At 41.2% G+C, this 20,513-nt stretch overlaps 1 protein-coding gene across 2 annotated transcripts in view; it reads right to left on the bottom strand.

The window, feature by feature from the left end:
* LOC125432877 (teashirt homolog 2-like) overlaps positions 1–20,263 on the bottom strand; it is a 484,512-nt gene extending 464,249 nt beyond the window's left edge. For both annotated transcript variants that reach the window (XM_048496959.1, XM_048496958.1), the window contains exon 1: positions 19,507–20,263. In XM_048496959.1, coding sequence (XP_048352916.1) covers positions 19,507–19,546 — 40 coding nt within the window. In that variant the 5' untranslated portion in view covers positions 19,547–20,263. The remainder of the gene's footprint in view (positions 1–19,506) is intronic.
* Positions 20,264–20,513: the final 250 nt, after the last annotated feature.

The raw sequence follows: 20,513 nt of genomic DNA, 5'->3' as shown, positions 1-20,513 counted from the left end.
TTCTTCTGCTGAGGTAAATCAGCGTCATAGGTTTCAAGAGAAGTTCCACACAATTAGTGAATTTCCCTTGGGGAAAGGGAAAGGACACCTCTAGGCATACCACTTCATGTTAAGTATGCAAAGATATTGGATGTGACAATTTTGTACAGAGCCATCCTAAACAGAGTTATACCCTTCTCTGTCCACTGACATCAGTAGGCTTAGAAAGTTGTAATTCTGCTTTAGGATGGCATTGCGAGGTGCCTTTCCTAAGACATTTAATTTAAATTTTATCTCGTCCTTTTCTAGGTGTTGGTTTATGCTGTTTAGGCCCAGAAATACCATAGTGTATCTCTATACTGGTTTGGGTTTATTTGGGGGATGGATGTTTCCAGGTTTATGAATCCATTGTTGCATATAGGGGAAGAGAGCATCTTTATAGGGGCATGGAGCAAAGTGTTTTTAAAGCAAACACCAGATTTTCAGAGGACCAAGATTCCCTTCTCCCCAGAGTTCTGTAGTTTAAAGGGGATTGGGAAAAGGGAAATTTTAGGAATCCCTGAACAACATATCTCCAATTACCTTGGTCTCCATTGTTTTCTATGGTGGAAATAGATTATCTTTCCCGGGGTCTGGATCAGGTGTTTGTAGGGAAAATAGCACCATAATCGATGGCTACCACAAGCTCCCTCCAGACCCCTGGAAAGATCTCCTATTCCCATGGTGGTGAACCTTTGGCACTCCAGATGTTATGGACTACAATTCCCATCAGCCCCTGCCAGGATGGCCAATTGGCCATCCTGGCAGGGGCTGATGGGAATTGTAGTCCATAACATCTGGAGTGCCAAAGGTTCGCCACCACTGTTATTCCATCCATCCATTCTTGTTGTTTTGTCTGCTTTCATAATTCTGGATACTTGCATAACTCAGTTTTGTTGTTCTTGTTCTGTAAACACAAAAATACTTGAAAAGCCAATTTTTGGGGGATTGGGAATTTCATTGTGTATATTTCTAATGGCATTAAGTCATGTGCACATGACTGATGAAAGTACAGGAATGCGGCACGCAGGAGCTTACTGCTCCTATCCACTACCTATGAATGTCTGCCTCACATGGGTTCTGAGATGCTCAGGAGAAAGGAAGGCACATCAACATTTTAAATAAATAAATGTATGCACAAACAAATTAAATGTACATTGTTTCCAGCCATCTGAATGGAAATGTTGATTTTCCAATATTCTTAATTGGTGATGGAGTCTACACACATATGGTCTGTATGCACCAAGCAAATACATATAGGTTAGTGAAGAGACCAACATGCTCTTTCCTACTTCCCCTCACAGAAAATCATTCAGTTACCCTTTCACCATAGGTTGTTGCATCCTCTGCCAAATAATATGTTGGTGATATTTAACTTTCAAATAAATTCTTTTCCATCTTGAACACAATAAGTACATTTTTTGCATCTAGTTTGCACATCATATTCAAATCCACAATGAAAACGTTTAGAATTTTAAAATTCAGCATGCACTAACAAATTCATGAGATCTTGTTTCCGCATTACAAGAACTGTCTTTTGCCACAATTCCAGCACTGAGTCTCTACATTTTAAACTTCACGCTCCCTTCAAGAAAACTCTGGTACTGTACATAGTTCTCTCAAACCTCCAACAACCATTTGGTGACTTTGGTGACTTAGGTCAGGGAGATGGGAGAGTACAGAGTTGAACTTCATGGCTAAGTAAGGATTTGAGCTCAAGTGTTTCCAGCCCCCACCTACTACTCCATCGCACCAAGCTGCTCTCTAACACCATATTTCTCAGACTGTGTTATTTCAGACACACTTTTGACTTTTTCAGCTGCTCCAAATGTCTTCTGCTGCCTTAAACAAATTCATCCATTCTCTCTTGCTGCTGCTGCTGCTGCTGCCTTTTTGTACCCCAGATCAAAACTGTCCTCTTCTGTTATGACTCTGGCCTCCGTCCTCAGCTCAAAATGAAAAAAAAAGTGTAATTGCTTGGCTGTCATTTGCTCTTTATTTGCTCCAATTCTTCTCTTTTTGTCTTCTTTGCTGATTTGAGACTTTTCTCTTGTCTGCATCTCCTTTTCGCATCCAGCATATGCCTCAAGAAAAGCATACATTCTTCAGGGAAGATTCCTGATGTTCGTTTATATTATTATATCACTAACTTTAGCCCACCCTTTCTCAGAGGCACTCAAGTTGACACACATAGTTCTTCTATTGTGTTACCTGCACAACAACCCTGTATGGTAGATCAACTTGAAAAAGAATGCCAGCAGTCCAAGTCAAGTAGAGATCTAAACTCGGGGATCTGAATAAGGGTCTGAAACTAGTTCAGCATCTAGCCATTATACCACATTGGATCTATAAGACCATATGTCCCTATCATCTTATAACACATTTATAATCCACCGCAGCTGGTGTTTCTATAATTGATAGAGATATAAAAGCCCTTTTTGCAAAAGTTGTACTTGGTATTTTTCACCCTCCTCTCTTTTGCGTAGACTTGAGAAACTCGTTACAAAACATTCACTGTATAACTCAGATATTGCAGCTCCCTTTAGAATACAGGCTTAAAAAGCAAACATCTCTGCGATTTTAACAATGCAAAAATACAGGATTGAAACAAATGCTCCATGAATCTGGGGTTTTAGTGGGGGCATGTTCTTTAGTTGCTTGTTTAGTTAAACTGGGCACGGTGCAAATTAAAAAGCTAAATTGGAGTTCCCTTCAGAACTGGGATCTTCTTTTAAAGTTTCTAAGGGTAATACCATTTCCAACAGTTATAAGAATATATGAGAATTCTGATGCCGGATAAACACTTTTGCAAATACCACTGTGACCCCTAGTTAAGCTTTTCTCTGTCTTTGAGTCTGGAGAGCTGCCACTGGTCTGAGTAGACTCTATCTTGAGTAGACTCTATCTGAGTAGACTCTATCTTGAGAGACAAAGAGTTATCAGTGCTCTATTCCAGGGGTGGCCAACCTGTGGCACTCCAGATGTTCATGGACTACAATTCCCATCAGCCCCTGCCAGCATTGGCCATGAACATCTGGAGTGCCATAGGTTGTAGACCATGAACATCTGGAGTGCTATAGGTTGGCCATGCCTGCCCCTACACAGAACAGAGAGTGCAATGTAGTACAGCGCTTGAACTAGGAGCAGAGATTCCTGTTCTGCTGCAAAACTAATGGAATGCGTTTGGGCCAGCCAGATCTTCTCAGCCTAGCCTACTTAGCAAGGCTGTTGTGAGTATGAAACAGGAAGAGAGAATGATGTGTTTTGCACTAAGCTCCTCGAAGGAAGGGCAGGATGGAAAATGGCAAAGATCTGACTATTTGCACAAGACACTTTTTGTTGTATGAGTGAATTATGATATTCTGTAGCTGTTCTCAGTAGGAAACAATTGCATTAGCTGAATGTTTGCTCTTAAAATAGAACAATGGTTACTTGTGGCCACAAAAGCAGTAATGTATTTCTTTTATCATGGCAAACTTTCACAAACATACAATTCACATGTATGGAATCTCTGTCATTGAACCTAATCTTGACCCTACCAATCTTGATCCTCCTTGATCTCAGATTGCAAATGCCTTAGCAGACCAGGTGCTCAGGAGCAGCAGCAGCAGCAGCAGGCCATTGCTTTCACCTCCTGCATGTGAGCTCCCAAAGGCACCTGGTGGGCCACTGCGAGTAGCAGAATGCTGGACTAGATGGACTCTGGTCTGATCCAGCAGGCTAGTTCTTATGTTCTTATGTTCTAATAAAGATAAAGGTAGTCCCCTGAGCCAGCATTGGGTCATTACTGACCCACGGGGTGATGTCACCCCACGACATTTACGAGAACAATATTTACAAGGTGGTTTGTCACTGCCTTCCCCAGTTGTCTACTCTCCACACCCAGCAAAATTGGCTCCTCATTTTACTGACCTCAGATGGATGGAAGCCTGAGTCGACTATGAGTTGGCTACTTGAAAGGGACTTCCGTCGAGATCAAGCTCAGTTAGCAGAGCTTGAATGGCAGCACTGCAGCTGACCACTCTGTACCACAGGACTGTCTACTGAGCCTAATATTAATTTATTTATCATTTATTTTGGAAGTGAGGAGAGTGGCCTGGGATTTGTAAATGTTGCACTACTGTTTCTCAAGCTTGTTGTAAAAATCTAGATGGCGGTCAATAAACCACCATTAAAAAGGGAACACAAAACTGATAGTGCTGGTAGAACCATCTTTCACATTGCTTGCTGCCTGATCCTTTTAAGAGGAGATGCTGGGGGTTGAATGTGAGACCTTCTGCATGCAAAGCTGAGCCATGGCCCCACCCCATGTGACTAGGTCCTTCTAAATTCATGCAATGGTCAGAAGATGTTCAGAGAGCTCCAGCGCAACACTGGAACTGCGTGTAAGGAGCTCCATCTAAGGAAGCATTAAAAAAAGCAACTTTGCCACACTCTCCAAGCCATACAATCCAGTTCAACCATTTCTTGTAATGATTCCAACACATCTAAACCCTTCCAGATCACAGCCTCTTAAAAACAGGCTCACGTCTGCAGTGGCTTCAGATAGAAAGTCTAAAACTATTTTGTTACATGTGTGCATAACTGAATTACCATAAAAATATGCAAACCCAAATGTTCCATTGATTAACGGAAAAAGCTTGACCAAAACCCAAAATCGTTCTGACGGGGAAGAAACTAATCTGATGTTCACATTCTACAACCAACGTTGCCTAGTCTAAAAAAAATCTCTAACAGATAACATGCTAACTGGAACTCACTTTCCAAATTGTTCTTTCTCATCCATTTCTGTCAAACTGAATTATTTATTCATGTTTCAGATTTCCCCCAAGATGCATTTCAGACTGCCATGCATTTCAGACATTCTTTGGTTATAATTAGAGACTAGAGCTTAAGTCACAAAATCCAGATCTGAGGCTGCAACTCAGAAAGTTACTAGGGGGCTTCTGCAGCATTTAACATATTCATAAGTGTTTCAGAATGTCTCCCCTGTCAAATATTCTAAATAATTTTAGATGATCTCTTTATGCCAGTATATCACAAATACACAAAGAAACAGTGGTTGAACCTCATATATGATCAGACCTTTACAGACCTGTCTGTTCTGCAGTATTTCCTATTGCTAAAATGTTTTCTAGAAACAATTATAAAACCTTGGCTAGGATCCAAAGAGCTCAAGGCACTTCTGCGTACACCCAGAGGAGCGGCTGACTTTTACTTCTAGGTGCAACCTTTGGTGAAGCTCTGAATGCTGCTTTGGATGATTCCAAAACTTTTCAAAATGGCTCTTCAGGAGACACAAAGGATTGTTGTGGGAAGGAGGGGACCATTGTATAAACATCAAATAGCCTGCACGGAACATTAGTTGTGTCCCTTTGGATCTGGGCTTCAGCCTGAACAGTAGAAGGTCCACTTTGCACAAGACAAATAAAACATGCCACATGCAACTTGACCCTAACGATGTTATGCCCTCTAAGGTTCAGCAGAAACTCTATGGTAAATCCCACCAGCTGACAACCCTACAGGTAGCCCATCTGGTTTTTTAAAGGAAGCTTCATAATGATTGGGGAGAGCAAAAGTTCAAGGGGAGGGCAAGATTCAAACCCCCCCCCCCCACAACTGGAGGGAGGGCAAGATTCAAATCACTATCAGCTACTTAAAACCTGGGAATATTGACTGTCACTTCTCCCTTTTACATGTTATAACTGGTGATAAGAAGAGCTCTCTTCATACATTCAGGTCTCAATTTCCCCCCCTCCCAACCAAAGCTGGTTCCTAGAAAATCTGACCCGCCGCCAAGTTTTTTTTCACTTTCTGCTTCTGTTACTATCAATGTTTAAAACATCTTCGGTGCCATCTGTACGCTGAGGCTCCACCGCTTTCCGATAACTATACAGAAGAGATCCATCAACGTGCTTCCCTGCTTACACTTTTTGAGAAAAGTACAAGGTTCATCTGTTTGCTCGAGCCTTGAAGTTACTAAAATGATCTGAGAAAGAGGGTTACATTATCCTATCTGCAGTTTTTAAAAGTGGATATGCTGCTGCCAGTGATGTTTCAAATTGGGACGCTTTGTTGGTGCTTTCAGTCTAAAGTTTTAGCAATTCGAACAGCAGAAAAAGCAGAATGTCAATGATTTTTTTAATAAATTAATACAAACAACATGGTAGAAACAATTAAGATTGGGTTATGGGCTTCAGGAATCACATTCAGTTTCATAATTCCTTAAAACGATGGCAGACATAAATTCAGTGGAAACTGTGGAAGTTTGTTGCGTGAGCAATGTTTTGTTACCTTTTGACAACAGAAAATATTTAATACCATTATTTTCCACCACAGCTTTGAATATTAGTTGTTGTCACAAATAATTAAGTGATTATGACTAAGACACATCTTTAGACATTTTGACAATACATATTAAAAGGTGCTCCAAGAAAAAAATCTGCCAAGTTCAGTTTTTATTATGGTACTAAATGATGATGCATTTTGATTGAGTTTGTTCTATTCCGTTTTTCCCCCTCTAAGGCATAGAGACCGAGTATTCATATATATTATAAAGAAATAAAATCCATATTTTTTTTTAGATTTCCAGTGTTTAAAACACCAGTATTTTGCATAGCTTCAAGGGCAGTATAGGTGTGGTTTATATTTCACAGCACACTTTACAGACTTTGTGGGGTATATGAGAAAAGGGAAGGATTCCAGTTAATTGTCTGTGTACATGTCTTCCTAGAGCTGCTGCTGGAAGCCTAATGGACTGCAGGCAAGTAAAGAGGTACACCACACAGGCAAAAGTCCAGAACCTCATACATCCATGATGCTCCACTGCTAGCCATGGCAGATGGAATCTCAGGAGTATGTAGATCTTCTTACCCTAAATGGTCAACTATTAGCATGCGTTGTTTGTATGTGACTGGAAGAGTCACAAAGGGTGAATAGTTATGGTTCAGCCCTCCCCTTCATCTACATGATAAATAAAAGTATTTCCTGCAAACCATAAAGGGGAAGAGGAGTATTCAATCACTATGTTTAAGTGTTGGTGAGAAAAAGTAACATGAACAGGCAATATCATTTTCAGGGTTGGATTAGCCATCAAGCTAATGATGTTACAGAAGGCAGTATTTCCATTATTCCAGATCCAGAAGAAACTGGGTTACCAACTCCAGGTTTGAAAATTCCTGGAAATTTGGAGATGGAACCTGGGGAAGGCAGAGTTTCAGGAGAGGAAGGAGCCCAGCAGGGTAAAACAGCATAGTGTCCTTTGAAGTTGCCATTTTCCTTCAGGTAACCTGATCTCTGCCATGTCAGGATAAATTGTAATTCCAGAAGATCTTCAAATCCCGCCCCCCCCCCCCCGGAAGTTGGCAACCTTATGAAAAAAGCACCTTAAATTCCAACCTGTAGCATAGGACTCCTCATTCATTCACACTATCTATTTCCTCTTTTATTTTACACGCCCCTTATGTTTCTTCAACTCTCACAACTTCACCGACAAAAAACTTCCATCCCAAATCAGAATGGGGACGGCATACTGGTCACAAGCGCAATTCCCCAAAATGCTTCTGGGATTGGCAGTTTGGTGTGGTGGGGTACACGACCTTGTGCCACCATCACGATGTAATAATATTCACAGGATGCCAAAGTAACATTGCTTTTGCAAAACGGACATGTTTTCCCCATCAGAACGATTCTCACCACGATTCTGGCACACACAGAATTCCCATGCAAACACATCTTGGGGCAAACGATAGAACTGCTTTCAACAGTTGTGGGAAGTTAGTGATGGGAAAAGCAGGCTATGTGAATGAACTGCTAGTCAGTCCCCTGACATTAGGTAGCACTTAATTATGCTTCCTTGCTGAGTACCTTGAACAGTTTGCCACTGCATGATATCATCACAGGAGAATGCTTCTTGGATGTATTGCGCTGGATAGACCCCTGAAAATTAGGACTTGGCCAAAATTGCTGGCACTTTTCTTTTTACAACTGTGCTTGAGAGTCCTGAAAAATGCCTCCACTCTATTTTTGGTCCTGACACTCTTCATCAAAATGTTCACCAAAGCTGCAATCTCAAGGCCACACTATGTATTGCTCAGGATGATAATTAAGCCCCTACATCATTGTAACATTGAGATATGCTGCCATATCTGGCACTATTAAAGTCCCACAATGCTGGCACCACACCAGTATCACCCCACAGCTGCACGAGAAATGGGCAGTGCCGAGGCATGCAAGGGGCAGACTATCTCCCCTGACCCTGGAGCCTGACTGATCTGTTACAGATAGTACAATACATCTGCTTAACCAGGATATGTACATATGTACTGAGCCTTGCTCACATTTGCCATCTCAGTATATGTTGGCAGGATGGCACCCATTAGAAGCAGGACTTTTTCAGTGGTTGCTCCAACATTACCGCTGCATCCACACACTAATGAGTATTGCACTATCATTGCACGGTAGCTTTCATTTACAACCGGATTTTCCTGTGGAGACAAGACCCGTCTAGTTGTTAATGACTGCTATAATGCAATAATAGCATAATACTGAACAATATGTGGATGCAAGCTATTGGGTTCACTACCCAAAGAGTCCTTCTTGTCCACTGGCTTCATTTTGGGGGCGGGTAAAGATTGTTCTTTTCTCCTGTGCTTATAAAAGCTAGCAGCGTGAAGTTTCTAAATTCAGCAGCTGCTTTGTCAAAAAATATGGCTTGTATCATATTTTAAATTGTTTTTAAATCTACATTTGCCTCTTTTAAAACCATTGTGGAGATCTAAGTGGTAAGGTATAAAGATACTGTGAATGAAGTCACATAAAATAAATATCTTTTTTTTTTGCAATTCCAGTGCCAGAAGGTTTTTTGTTCTGAATACCAGAACGAAGAGCCCGATAAACCCGCAAACTAAGAAAACATTATTCCTCCTTGGGACACTTGGGATCTTCCCCGACTGCTATCTCAGAGGTTTAATTTTTTTCTACTGGGGAAGACATAATAACAATATCTACCTCCCACAGCTGCTGAGATAAATAACTAACATTGGGGGAGAATTTGGCAATGCTCAAACAGCAAGGGCTAAGCATTGGTCAATTCTTTCTTCCAACGCCTGCCATTTTGCCAAACAGATCTATTCGAGATCATGGGATGGTTAAAGCTCATTCATTAAGCTGCTTTTAAATCCATCCTATCCAACTGATTTAATTTATATCCTGCTTTTCTCCTTTTTGAAGGACTCAAGAGAATATTCTTTCTACTCTTGGCTAGCTTTATTTTCAGTTGCTTTTCTGCCCCTTTGTCTGACGTTTATCAAATGCTACAGTGGGCACATACCTCTACAGGTTGTTTTATGATTCCTTCATGCCCAAAAATGACATTCTGTTTAAAGACAGTATCTCAATCTTTCAGTAGGAAAAAACACACATCTTTTTTCAAAATATACAGAAAAGTACAGAGAACAATTTCAATTTTTAGGGTACATGTGCAAAATAGCAGAGATATAAACACCCCCTTAACCTATCTATTCTGAGGCCTTTGCTTAAGAAGCTTCTGTTCCGTTTTCTTTCCTAAACGCAGTCACAAACGAAGAGCCGAAATCGCTCAGTGGATTTAGATGGATATAATTATATTTTCATTGAAATCACAAACAGCATGACATTTCCTCTTCCAGTGCAAACCATGGAGGAATCTTACAGAAGCAGGCCAAAGATTGTAAGCCGGAGTAGCGTTTGGAGACTATTTAATAACTCCCCTTTTTAAAAAAAGAAAAAAGCGAGCATAGTAACATAGGAAAGTATTTTTCTCCAAGTAAAGAACAGTTATTTCTGAGTTTGCTATTTTAAAAAAAAGAGAGAGATTTTTTCCCCTCAAACAAAATCCACTATGATTGTAAACCAGAATTCTTGAGGGAAATCGGGCCTTTCCTTGTATGCATACACAAAATCAGGCACAACAGGTTTTTCAATTAAATTAGTCTTCCGAAAGTGATATCGGAAGAACCAAAAAGCTTCTTAAAACCTTATTGCTTTTCATATTTGCCACCTGGGGCTATGGACCTGATCTTTCTCACTAAAAGTTTCTGTCGTTGTTACCGTTCCTTCCTTGACATGACCAATTTTAACGGTTACTTAAGATGGATCGTGTTATTTTCACACGTTCAGTGGCTCAGCTTTTCCGCAGCCATTTAAGGAGGAAGATGGTGCCTATCAAAGTCCCTTTTGCATCATGAACAACTTTAATGAGGTAGGGTATCATTAGATGATAGTAGTTTTATGCTGAATGCAAGGAGAGAATATAGGCACTTACACAGCAAAGAGCAAGATAGAAAAATAATAGATACAATATGCAGAGATGAAAGAAGCGAAGATGGCATCTCATTTACATAAATACAATAAAAATGCAGCATTAATGCTGCAACTTTTCCCTCAGAATTTTCCCCCCTCCCAATAAAGTTGAACAATATTATGTTTATTATCACAAAGAGCTGATAAAGGAAGGGAGTGCATTTCCAACACACCTTGCCAACGCATTAAGTGTTATAGCAATGTTCCTGGGTATTAATACATTTGGATTTAATTGCTCCTAATAGCAAATTTTGTCAAAATGCACTTTGAAGCAGCACCTCAAAAACAGGGAATGGGATTAAAACCAAAATCTGTATTGGGCTGGCCTACAGCCAAAGCGACCGAGCCTAATAAAAGCCCTGTTGCCATTTCTGCAATTGATTTCACAGGTACACAAATTCTAAGACTTTACACAGTTGACGGTCGTAAGTATTTATCCTTATCAAGAACAGGAGGGAAAGGTTTTGTTTGTTACCCCCTTCCCAAAACTGTCACAAGTTACTTCAAATAATAATTCTAAACCCTTTCATTGTAGGAGCGGGAAACAATTTGATAGTTTTCTATCAGCACAATTGTGTGGTCTGTGTCTCTGCACCGCATGTGTGTTCCTGAGCATACCTGCATGTATGGGAACGGAGAGGATGGAGATACATATTTGTGCAATTATGTTCCCTTAAGTCTTCCTAAAAGAGATTTAGTTCAGCCTTGGTCCGGCTGCTTGGAAACAGCATCAGTGCTAACTATATATCATAAACAATGTATTTTTTTTACCAGAGTTTACTACTCTCCATTTTTCTACCAGTTGCTGAGGTTTTTCTCGTGCTTCTGAGAGCACAAACCATACTTCTTCAGAGACAAACCTCTTTGTAGTTCTAATCTAAACCTCAAATACACTATTTATCTCCTGTTTATCCTTACGGGGTTTTTTTTCTAGTTTTTGTTGTCCCCCTTTTTAAAAAGAAGAAAAATTATACGATGAATTGCAATTACCCAACAGAATGTCTAAACGTAAAGGGGAGCAATGTATGTTCTGTGACATGTTTCCTCTAGGAATCTTGCAAAGATACCCTTTCCTCAGCTGATTTTTTCCCCCTTTCCAAGTGAAAGTATCTCCAGCTTGCGAGAGACAATGTTAAGCAGGTGGTTTTTAAAATGATCCAAAATATCAAATGCCACGCATCAGAAGTCATCCTGGCATGGAAAGACTCAATTTCAGTCTCAAAATCTAAATGGTGCTTTTGGGGAAATCCGATGTTCTCAATATTTAGGTACCGTTTCTTTGAAAGCTGTCATTTTGCTCCACCGCCTCTCAAAATAAAAATCCAGTTCAAGTGGAGGGGGGAAAAATGTAGAAAAAGCATTTCAGAGTTGCATCTGCAAGTGCAAAGAAATATCACAGTAATAATGGCACTGCTGTAGGACTGGAAAGCAAAATACAGCAAAGACAGGCAGACCACTCCAAGGACTCCACAGAGAAGGTTTACAAGAATGCTAAGGGCAAAACGTAACTCATGCCATAGCCCTAATAGTATCCTGGTACTTTTTTTTTCAGATTAAAGGCCTAATCTCACCATCTTTTCAACTGCCAGGTCTATGAAGGGCTGCGATCCCGTGCACATTAAATTTAGGAATAAATCCCACTGAACTCAGCGGGAGTTGATACTGAATCATGCATTCCTAGGGCTGGGCTGCTCAGGGGTAAAGGGTACAGGGTGCAGCCTGCAAGCTCAAAGATTCCTTTTCTTTTTAACAGACAATGCAAATAAATAAATAAATAAATAAATAAATAAATAAATAAATAAGATTTATACAATGAATGAAACCGAAGTCCTCTGCTGGGGGAAAAATAATATGTTTCCAGCTGGCTGGCTCCAACGTTAGGTTGGAAGACTCCTGGATCTGTCCCACGGCTTGGAAGAGAATGTTCTGCGAGGTGAAAAATTCTACCGACATCTTTGATTTCCAAACAAATGATTTTTCAATCTTTTTTTATAAAGCTTAAAATTAACAAAGGGCTATTTTCAAAGCCAGACTAAAGGGGGGGGGAGGGGTTTGGAAAAGAACATCATCCACACATCTCCTTGTCTGCAATACGACCTGAAAGTCTCTAGATTTTTTTATTTAAAAGACTGTTCTACACTTGCAACTAATATGTCACCCATTGGAACAACAGGATTAAATGTCTGTAGCACACTGGCTTTTTTGGGAAGGAGGGGTTAACATTTGAGCTTTGAAAGACTGAGCAATGGTAGCTGCTATATTTTCAGCTGTTATCGAACTACTAAATATTAGACCCTTAGACTATTAAATTGGTCTTTTCAGGAGAAGGTCAAGGTTGTGGTTCTGTGGCAAAGCATATACATTCATAGGGGGCCAGGGTCATCTACTGCTATCTTTACTTAAAGGATGTCAACAGAGCAGATGTTAGGCAAAGCCTGTCTTCACTGGAGACCTCTGGACAGCTGTTGCTAAACTTGACAAGCCAATGGACTGATTTTGCTACACTGTAGCATCATATGTTCAACTGGAGGTATGAGTTGCTATCAAATTTTGCGCAAAGGAAAACGTTAGGAGGTTCTCAAGCAGAACATTCAAGGAATTTGGAGGAATTTCTTAGATCACTGACAAACTATTCCTCTAGTGAAATCCAACCCATGAGATTCCTATTCATTTTTAAAAAACGATTTCATTTGTCAGCAAGATTTACATCCCGTTTTTCAACCATTTAGGGTTTCAAAACAGTAAATTTGATCAACAGCAAATAGTAAGAATTTGGCTCCTCCCGTGCCAGTCTCAGTTCCGATTGTCTTGGCCAGGTTTGTGACATAACAGATTACAATATATGGATGTAGGTGGGGTCAAAGTCGCAAAGTGAGCTAAATAGTTTGGAGGCAAGAGGTATTTAGATGTTTTTGATGTACACATCTTTTCCTGGAGGAGAAAAGAAAGAAAGATATCACTAATTTTTATAGCAGTATTCAGCTCTGTTTTGTTCGGGATCTGACTATTATCCTCTTAATAATTATGGGATCTGATTATTATCCTCTTAATAATATGGTTAGAAAGAGTATTACATTAAAGCAGAACTTCTAATGTTACAGGTGTACTCTTCCTATACTGTATTTCAGTCTAAGGTCCTCTATCCTGGAAGAATGCAAATCGGCCCATGGATGGTTCCCTATTTAAATAACCGGTACTATTAAGGTGCAAATTGCAACTTTTAAGTAATGATTGCTAATAGTCTTATGTTTACTGCCACACAAGGACTCCCAGTTCCTCACTTAGGCAGTTGCCTCCGGCCACCCAGTTCCTCACTTACGCAGTTGCCCTGATGCAAACTTTGGGGAGAGGCCTGATAAAACTGCCCTCCTCACTTTGCTGATATACATTTACCAAAGACAAGTGGGAGGGTATCACATTCTTGGAAGTCTGTAATTGCCTCCTCTTGTCACAAATGATCCGCTGTTTTTAAATTGCAATAACTCTTTTTGGAATGATGTCTGCTCTGGTGTATTATAGAATCACAGAGTTGGCAGGGGCCATGCAGGCCATCTAGAATAGACCAACTGCCTGCTCAATGCAGGATCAACCTAAAACATCCCTGACACATGTTCATCCAGCCGCTGTGTGAAGATTGCCAGAGAGGGGTAGTTCACCACCTCCCTAGGCAGCCTATTCCAATGCTAAATTAGTCTTACTGTAAAAAAAAATCCCTAATATTTAGCCAATAACTTTCCCACCCTGTTTCCCCGAAAATAAGACATCCCCAGAGAATAAGACGTAGTAGAGGTTTTGCTAAATATAGTGCTAAATATAAAGCATGCCCCACAAGTAAGACGTAGCAAAGTTTTTGTTTGGAAGCATGCCAGTCGAACAGAACACCAGAGCATGCAGCTGTGGAGCGGGAAAATAAGACATCCCCTGAAAAAAAGGCATAGCGCATCTTTAGGAGCAAAAATTAATATAAGACACTGTCTTATATTCGGGGAAACGCGGTATTAACAGCAATAAGTGATAGAACTTTTTCTAGTGGATCTAGTAAATATCCTTGCAGTAGGTGGAACGGATTATGAAGAAAATGGAGATGTTCCAACACAGCCACCACTAGAAAGAAAATGGGCTTTTGTCAAAGCTAGTAGAGCTCTTCAGCATGAGCGAAATCTCTGTCTATACAACCCCATCTTTTACCTACTATGCGTGCTTTACCCAAAGGCCCCCAAATCCTGCAGCAAACAACCTGGTGCTTAAATTTCATCATAAAGAAGGACATGACAAAGGTATTCTTTACAACTTGCGAACACTGGATATCAAACATCACAAAGGTGTAAATGGGAAAACATAAGAGCAGACATGCATTATGAGATAAGAATTATAAAGTTCTTTATCCATACTGAAAAGTACAATCAGAAGTATTACTCATACAATTATTAGGCGGGGGAAACCTTAAAATTGTTACTAACAGTTACTAAAAGTTATTAACAGACATGGGCTGTTCACATCAATGACAATCTGAATGCCGCTGTCAATCTAGTGTGAGGACTGATATAGTGATTATTTCTGAGGCTCAAAAAAATGAAATTAGCATATAAAGGTGAGTGCAGATGGTTGGGAACAATGTACCAGGTATACAGGTCCCCACTTGGTAAAGTCATCCTTCCAATTGTTCGGGAGACCTATCACGTAACCAGAGGGAAATGTGTTGTTAAATTGTAACTTGAACTGGGTTTGATTCCCCAAATACGATTCAAGTGTTAACAAACAAGATGGTTCCGGAGCCAGAAAGAAACCCTTTCATTCCCTGGAGAAGCAAAGGAGATGAGCTAAATAGTTTGGAGGCAAGAGGTATTTAGATGTTTTTGATGTACACATCTTTTCCTGGAGGAGAAAAGAAAGAAAGATATCACTAATTTTTATAGCAGTCTTCAGCTCTGTTTTGTTCAGGATCTGACTATTATCCTCTCAATAATTATGGGATCTGATTATTATCCTCTTAATAATATGGTTAGAAAGAGTATTACATTAAAGCAGAACTTATAATGTTACAGGTGTACTCTTCCTATACTGTATTTCAGTCTAAGGTCCCCTATCCTGGAAGAATGCAAATCGGCCCAACTGAGTGGATGGTTCCCTATTTAAATAACCGGTATATTAAGGTGCAAATTGCAACTTTTAAGTAATGATTGCTAATAGTCTTATGTTTACTGCCACACAAGGACTCTTATGAAAACAAAATCTGCATTATTCATTTCTAGCTCCCGTAAACAAAGTAAATGCAGCTGGTTGTTGTCTTGGTTGTACTTCTGAGCTTTTGCTTCTTAACAAGGACCCACCCAGCAAAGAAGAACCCAAAGGAAGACCTACGCCAAGTGTTAACTCCAGATTTGGATTCAGTACCAATAATCAGCAAATTTACGTCTGGCAAAAAATAAAAGATGCACATCTCATCAAGCCGCAGGAAGAAAGCAAGGCTTATTCCTGAGGAATTAGGTTGAAAAGATATTTCTGAAATATAGAAATAAAAAAATTAAATTAACATATCAATTTAGTTTCAATCCTAGCTTTTTCCTTTCCCTTCAGTTGTGATGGGTCATCACGGGATGGCTGTTCCCTAGAGACAGCTGCATTTTTTAAAAAATATATAATTCGGATACAACATTCTGGGCCTGATGTTCATTTTTCTTGCCACAATGTAATCCCATTGGCTACAGGAGAATTCCTCCTGACTCGCAGCCACGGGAGAAGCGAGGAATCAGAGCGACAGTCTGTAAAGCACCTTGGGCTCTTTAGGGATGGAAGATAACAATGCACATGTAATATATCATTACAAATAAATGTATGATGTAATGTCAGGGACTGACCTAAAAATATTCAAACATCTGCTCAAAGAATTATGCAGACAATAGTGAAAAAAGGAGAACAATACTGCTGAGAAATGAGTCAAGGAAAGCACATGTGTTTGAAATCGCTGCCTTCCTGACTCCAAGTGCAATTGGAAAAAAAAAGATTCAAAGAACGAAATGTGTTATCATCAACTCCAAACAGCATCTCCGCTGATCCACTTACACTACCAGGTTTTCTTACCATACCCCATAACGTCGGATATAAGGAATTCAGAGTTTCAAATTAATAATAGGGAAGGAAATTGCCCACGTAGGTAGATTTTGTCAAACAGTGGGGACTTCCCTGCTGATTCACTCGTTTGTTCTCTCTAACCTTTATGCTGTTCATTAATCAAATGAGAAACCTGCTTTCTAAGTCAATGCTTGGACGTAATTATTTACAGTTGCGCATTGGATTTAATTTCAAGCAGTGACCAAGGCAGCTATGCCCAGAATCGAAACACTACCATCTTTCTTCTCTAAGAGGTTAACTCCCCCCTCCCCCCCAAAAAAAGTTGCAAACTTTTCTCAACCCACACAATCACAACCTCAACTGAGCTTAAATCCTATGAACCTTCCTAATAATATGGACACTTCAGGTTTACACCCCCCCCCCCAAAAAAATGGTTTTTAAAGACTTGCATATAAAGGAAGCAAAAGAGAATGATCCTGCCAAACATCTGGATAATTCATTCTTCCCACACTCCCTTCTCATTCTGCCTCGGGCCACGTTGTGGCACAGCAGACTTTTGAGACTAGATTTGCTTTATAAAACAGAATTCTTATACCACAGTTAAGAAAATGAAAGTCCAGGGGACATCTTACAGCAAGACTGCACACTCTTAAACCTAGGTAAATTCCAATCAAGGAGTTTCTCGCCCACCTGAAACAAAATGAATTTGATTACAAAGAGAGATGCGAGCTCAAACACAGGGCAACCTCTTTCACAGTGGAATTACCGGAAGCCGGATACTGGAGTTATCATTCAAATGATCGGACAATAGTTCCACAGTCTGTATAACCATCGTCCCAAAGTTGTTTTCATGGGGAGTGGCATCTTGGACAAGCAGCAGAGATGTTACCAGGATAATGACTTACGAAGATGTTATCATGTGGAGGGTGCCTGAAGGCAGGATATCTTATGTGTATCGCTTCTCCACTATCCCTATCCTCCCAGATTCTAGCATAACTTGAAGAAGAAAATGAGTGAGAAAGTTGGATGATAAAGTCATGTTTCAAAGAATTTTTACACGGGGGTGATATCTATTTAGAGGTGGGGTGCAGCTCAGAATCACAATAACAACAGAAATGCTTCTTGAGTCATCTAACTCCCACTTTGGAAGCATTCAAAACCCTCATAAGTAATAAGGTCTTTTCAGAATGTTTCGCACAGAGAATACAAACTACCTTTCCTTACTTACTAACAGTTTACCTTCTTTGGCAAGCGACTTCAGTGGCAACCATGTGGCTCTACACTAACCTCTTCCTTTCCAAGTTGTTGACTTAACCATCTGCGCAAACAGGGAAGTAAACCCCTATGTAAGATTCCCCAAAAGTATGTATCAGTGTTACCTATTGATTTATATATGCCTAAACAAATTTTTGCATGAGAACATTGGCTTGTTGGGAATTGAGGATTATTTAAGCACTAGTTTAACTGCTATGTTCATAAAAGTTACAGTGGAGAACTGCAGAAGTTCAAACTGTGCCAAGTTCATCAAAAGTTTCCGAAACCTAATCTATCCCCCCCAAAAAAATATTTTTGACCTTTGACCGCTTTCCTGAACACACCCAGTTTGAGATTTACTCAGATTTACATCATGAAACTTTCCCAGCATTTTAAATGCTTTATTATTTGGACTGTTGATAGGAGTTCAGAGAATTAACTGGTGATCTGCAGGCCAAGAGGGAGTGTAAAAAAAAAAAAAAAAAGCTCAACAATTTAGCGACACTGTACAGCATTAATCTAAATGAACACAAAGAGAGAGAGAGAAAAAGAAAAATCCCACCCACATTAAGGCCAAAGAAGATAATAATTGTGCATGTCTGGCTAAGAGATCCTAGAGGGCCCGGGTTGCGTCACAAGCACCCGGGTTACCATAGTGAGTGATTTATTGATATATATCAAGAATGAATAGATCAAAGGCAGCGAGATGACAGGTGATCAATCAAATGCCAAATCAAAGCTGGCAATCAACTGGAAAACTTATTTTTTTTCCTAGTGGGCGGGTCCGACGGCTGAAAAATAAGCTTGCGTATCACACAGTGCAGAAACCAAACCCCATCAAACTATTTTTAAAAAAATAAAAAAATAGAATTAAGGCAAACTTGCATGAAAACACAGCTGGGGACCCACTTTTGAAACGACTTCTTGAGCAGGCCCCTATCTCCCCAGGTCTAGTGTCCAGTTTGCTCAGCACTCCAGTAACTGTCTCAAAAAAACCACACTTGTTTTTTTTTTAAAGTTGGAAAGCGTTTCAGTTCTTATATATATATATAGAGAAAAAATACCTGACTGGATTTGCCCCTGACATACAACAAGGGCCTTTCAGAACTGAAACCTGAATCACAACATGTACGAGGGGGGGGGGGGTAGAGAGAGAGAACTTGGTAGGAATTTAGGGATTGTCTCCCAGCTCTCGAAATGTTCCTTTTATTTCCTGTTGCGATTTTTCCCCCCACCGCAGACGATCAAAGGCTTTGAAGTTGCAGCCCCAGAGACAACACACACACACACAAACTGCTTGAGAAACAAAGCTAAAGAAAGTACAGATGTATATGAATGCCTCCTTTTACAGGAACCACCACCACCACACACGCGCCAAAAAAATATATCCTCGCCCTATTCCTAGAAATTAGGGATGCGACCAGAGGATGGGAAGTGGGAGGGGGGAGAACCGAGAGGAGGGGAAAGAGGTGAGAATCCGAGCGGCGGAAAAGTTGGGGGGAAAAGTTTAAGAAGAGTCCGGGATCTGCAGCGCCGAGACGAGTCTGGGAAGCGTCTCCCCAGCAAGCCCCGGCGCCCAAACCGCTCCCTGCGTCTCGTCCGAGTTGCTCAAGGCGCGGGTTTGGGAAAAGGAGACACAGCCAGGAGGAGGTGGAGGAGGAGGAGGAGGAGGAGGGGGTGGGAAAGGTTACAATAAATAACAACCCGATCCAAGGAAGCCGGGGGGGGGGGATCCAAATGGGTGACCCGAAAATAACAAGCGTGGGGGAGGAGGGGGAAGGTCGGAAGGTCCCAAAAAAAGCGAGTGGGTGAGCTCCTTACCTGCTGCCCGTTTGGGTGCCTGCTGTTTCCTCCTTGGCATCGCGGCGCTTGCTCCAAGCGGACTTCTCTTCCCAGATCCGAGAGCCCTCGGAAGCTCGCGGGGCTTGTTTTGTGGCCGTCTCTCTTTCTCTCTTCCTCTCCGAGAGTCTTTTTCCCCCCTTCTCTCTCCCTCCTCGGCTGCTTTTCCCTCCCCAACAAACCCGGCGGCGGCGGCGGCAGCAACGAGCCCCCTCCGGTCTCCTTTGGCACTCCAGTGACCAGATCAACCTGTTCGGATCCTTATTCTTGAGGGTTTTTTTAAAAAAAAAGATAGGTGGGGGGTTTGCTTTTTTGTTGCCTTGTTTTTGTTTGAACAGTTGCAAGACTTGCTGTGATGCCAAAGGGATCTCCGATCCTGCGCAGTGCTGGTGGATGTGCGCGGAGGGGGGGATGTTTTCAGTGGATCGGGGGGAAAAAAAGGATATAGATATTTAAATAGTTTTTCAAAGCAGGTCGAGTGTGGGGGGGTTTGCTATCTCTTTTTTTCCTGCCCCCCCTTTTTAATCCCCCCCCTCCTCGCCGCCTCCTGCGCGTAGATCTGTAGGGCGGATTGGTGCGTGTTTGCTGGGGAAACGGCAGGTTTGCTGCTGTCAGATGCCAGGTTGTGAGTGATATGGAAGAGGACAGAGGAGCTTTTGGATGGGAGGAAATCTGGTGTTCACACACACACGCGCGCGCGCACACACACACACGAACCACACGCACACACAAGCACACACCGCACATACACATATACAGACAGACACAGGCAGGGCGAGGCGATGCCAGCAAACATCGATCCACTGAGCAAACTGTACATTAACAAACTCCTCCTCCGCGACCTGATGACAGGATGAAATTTACTCCGAGCAGACAGCAGGCAGTCAGTCTATTAAAGAGACAGGGCTTTGCTGATCACAGACGCTTCGAGGGTGGGGGGAAGAGGGAAAGACCACCTTATTTCTGCAACCCTCCCTGGGGTGCCAACC

The sequence above is a fragment of the Sphaerodactylus townsendi genome, linkage group LG05, assembly GCF_021028975.2.
Source record: "Sphaerodactylus townsendi isolate TG3544 linkage group LG05, MPM_Stown_v2.3, whole genome shotgun sequence".
NCBI classification, from domain to species: Eukaryota; Metazoa; Chordata; class Lepidosauria; order Squamata; family Sphaerodactylidae; genus Sphaerodactylus; species Sphaerodactylus townsendi.
This window is presented reverse-complemented; position numbering and strand designations above follow the sequence as displayed.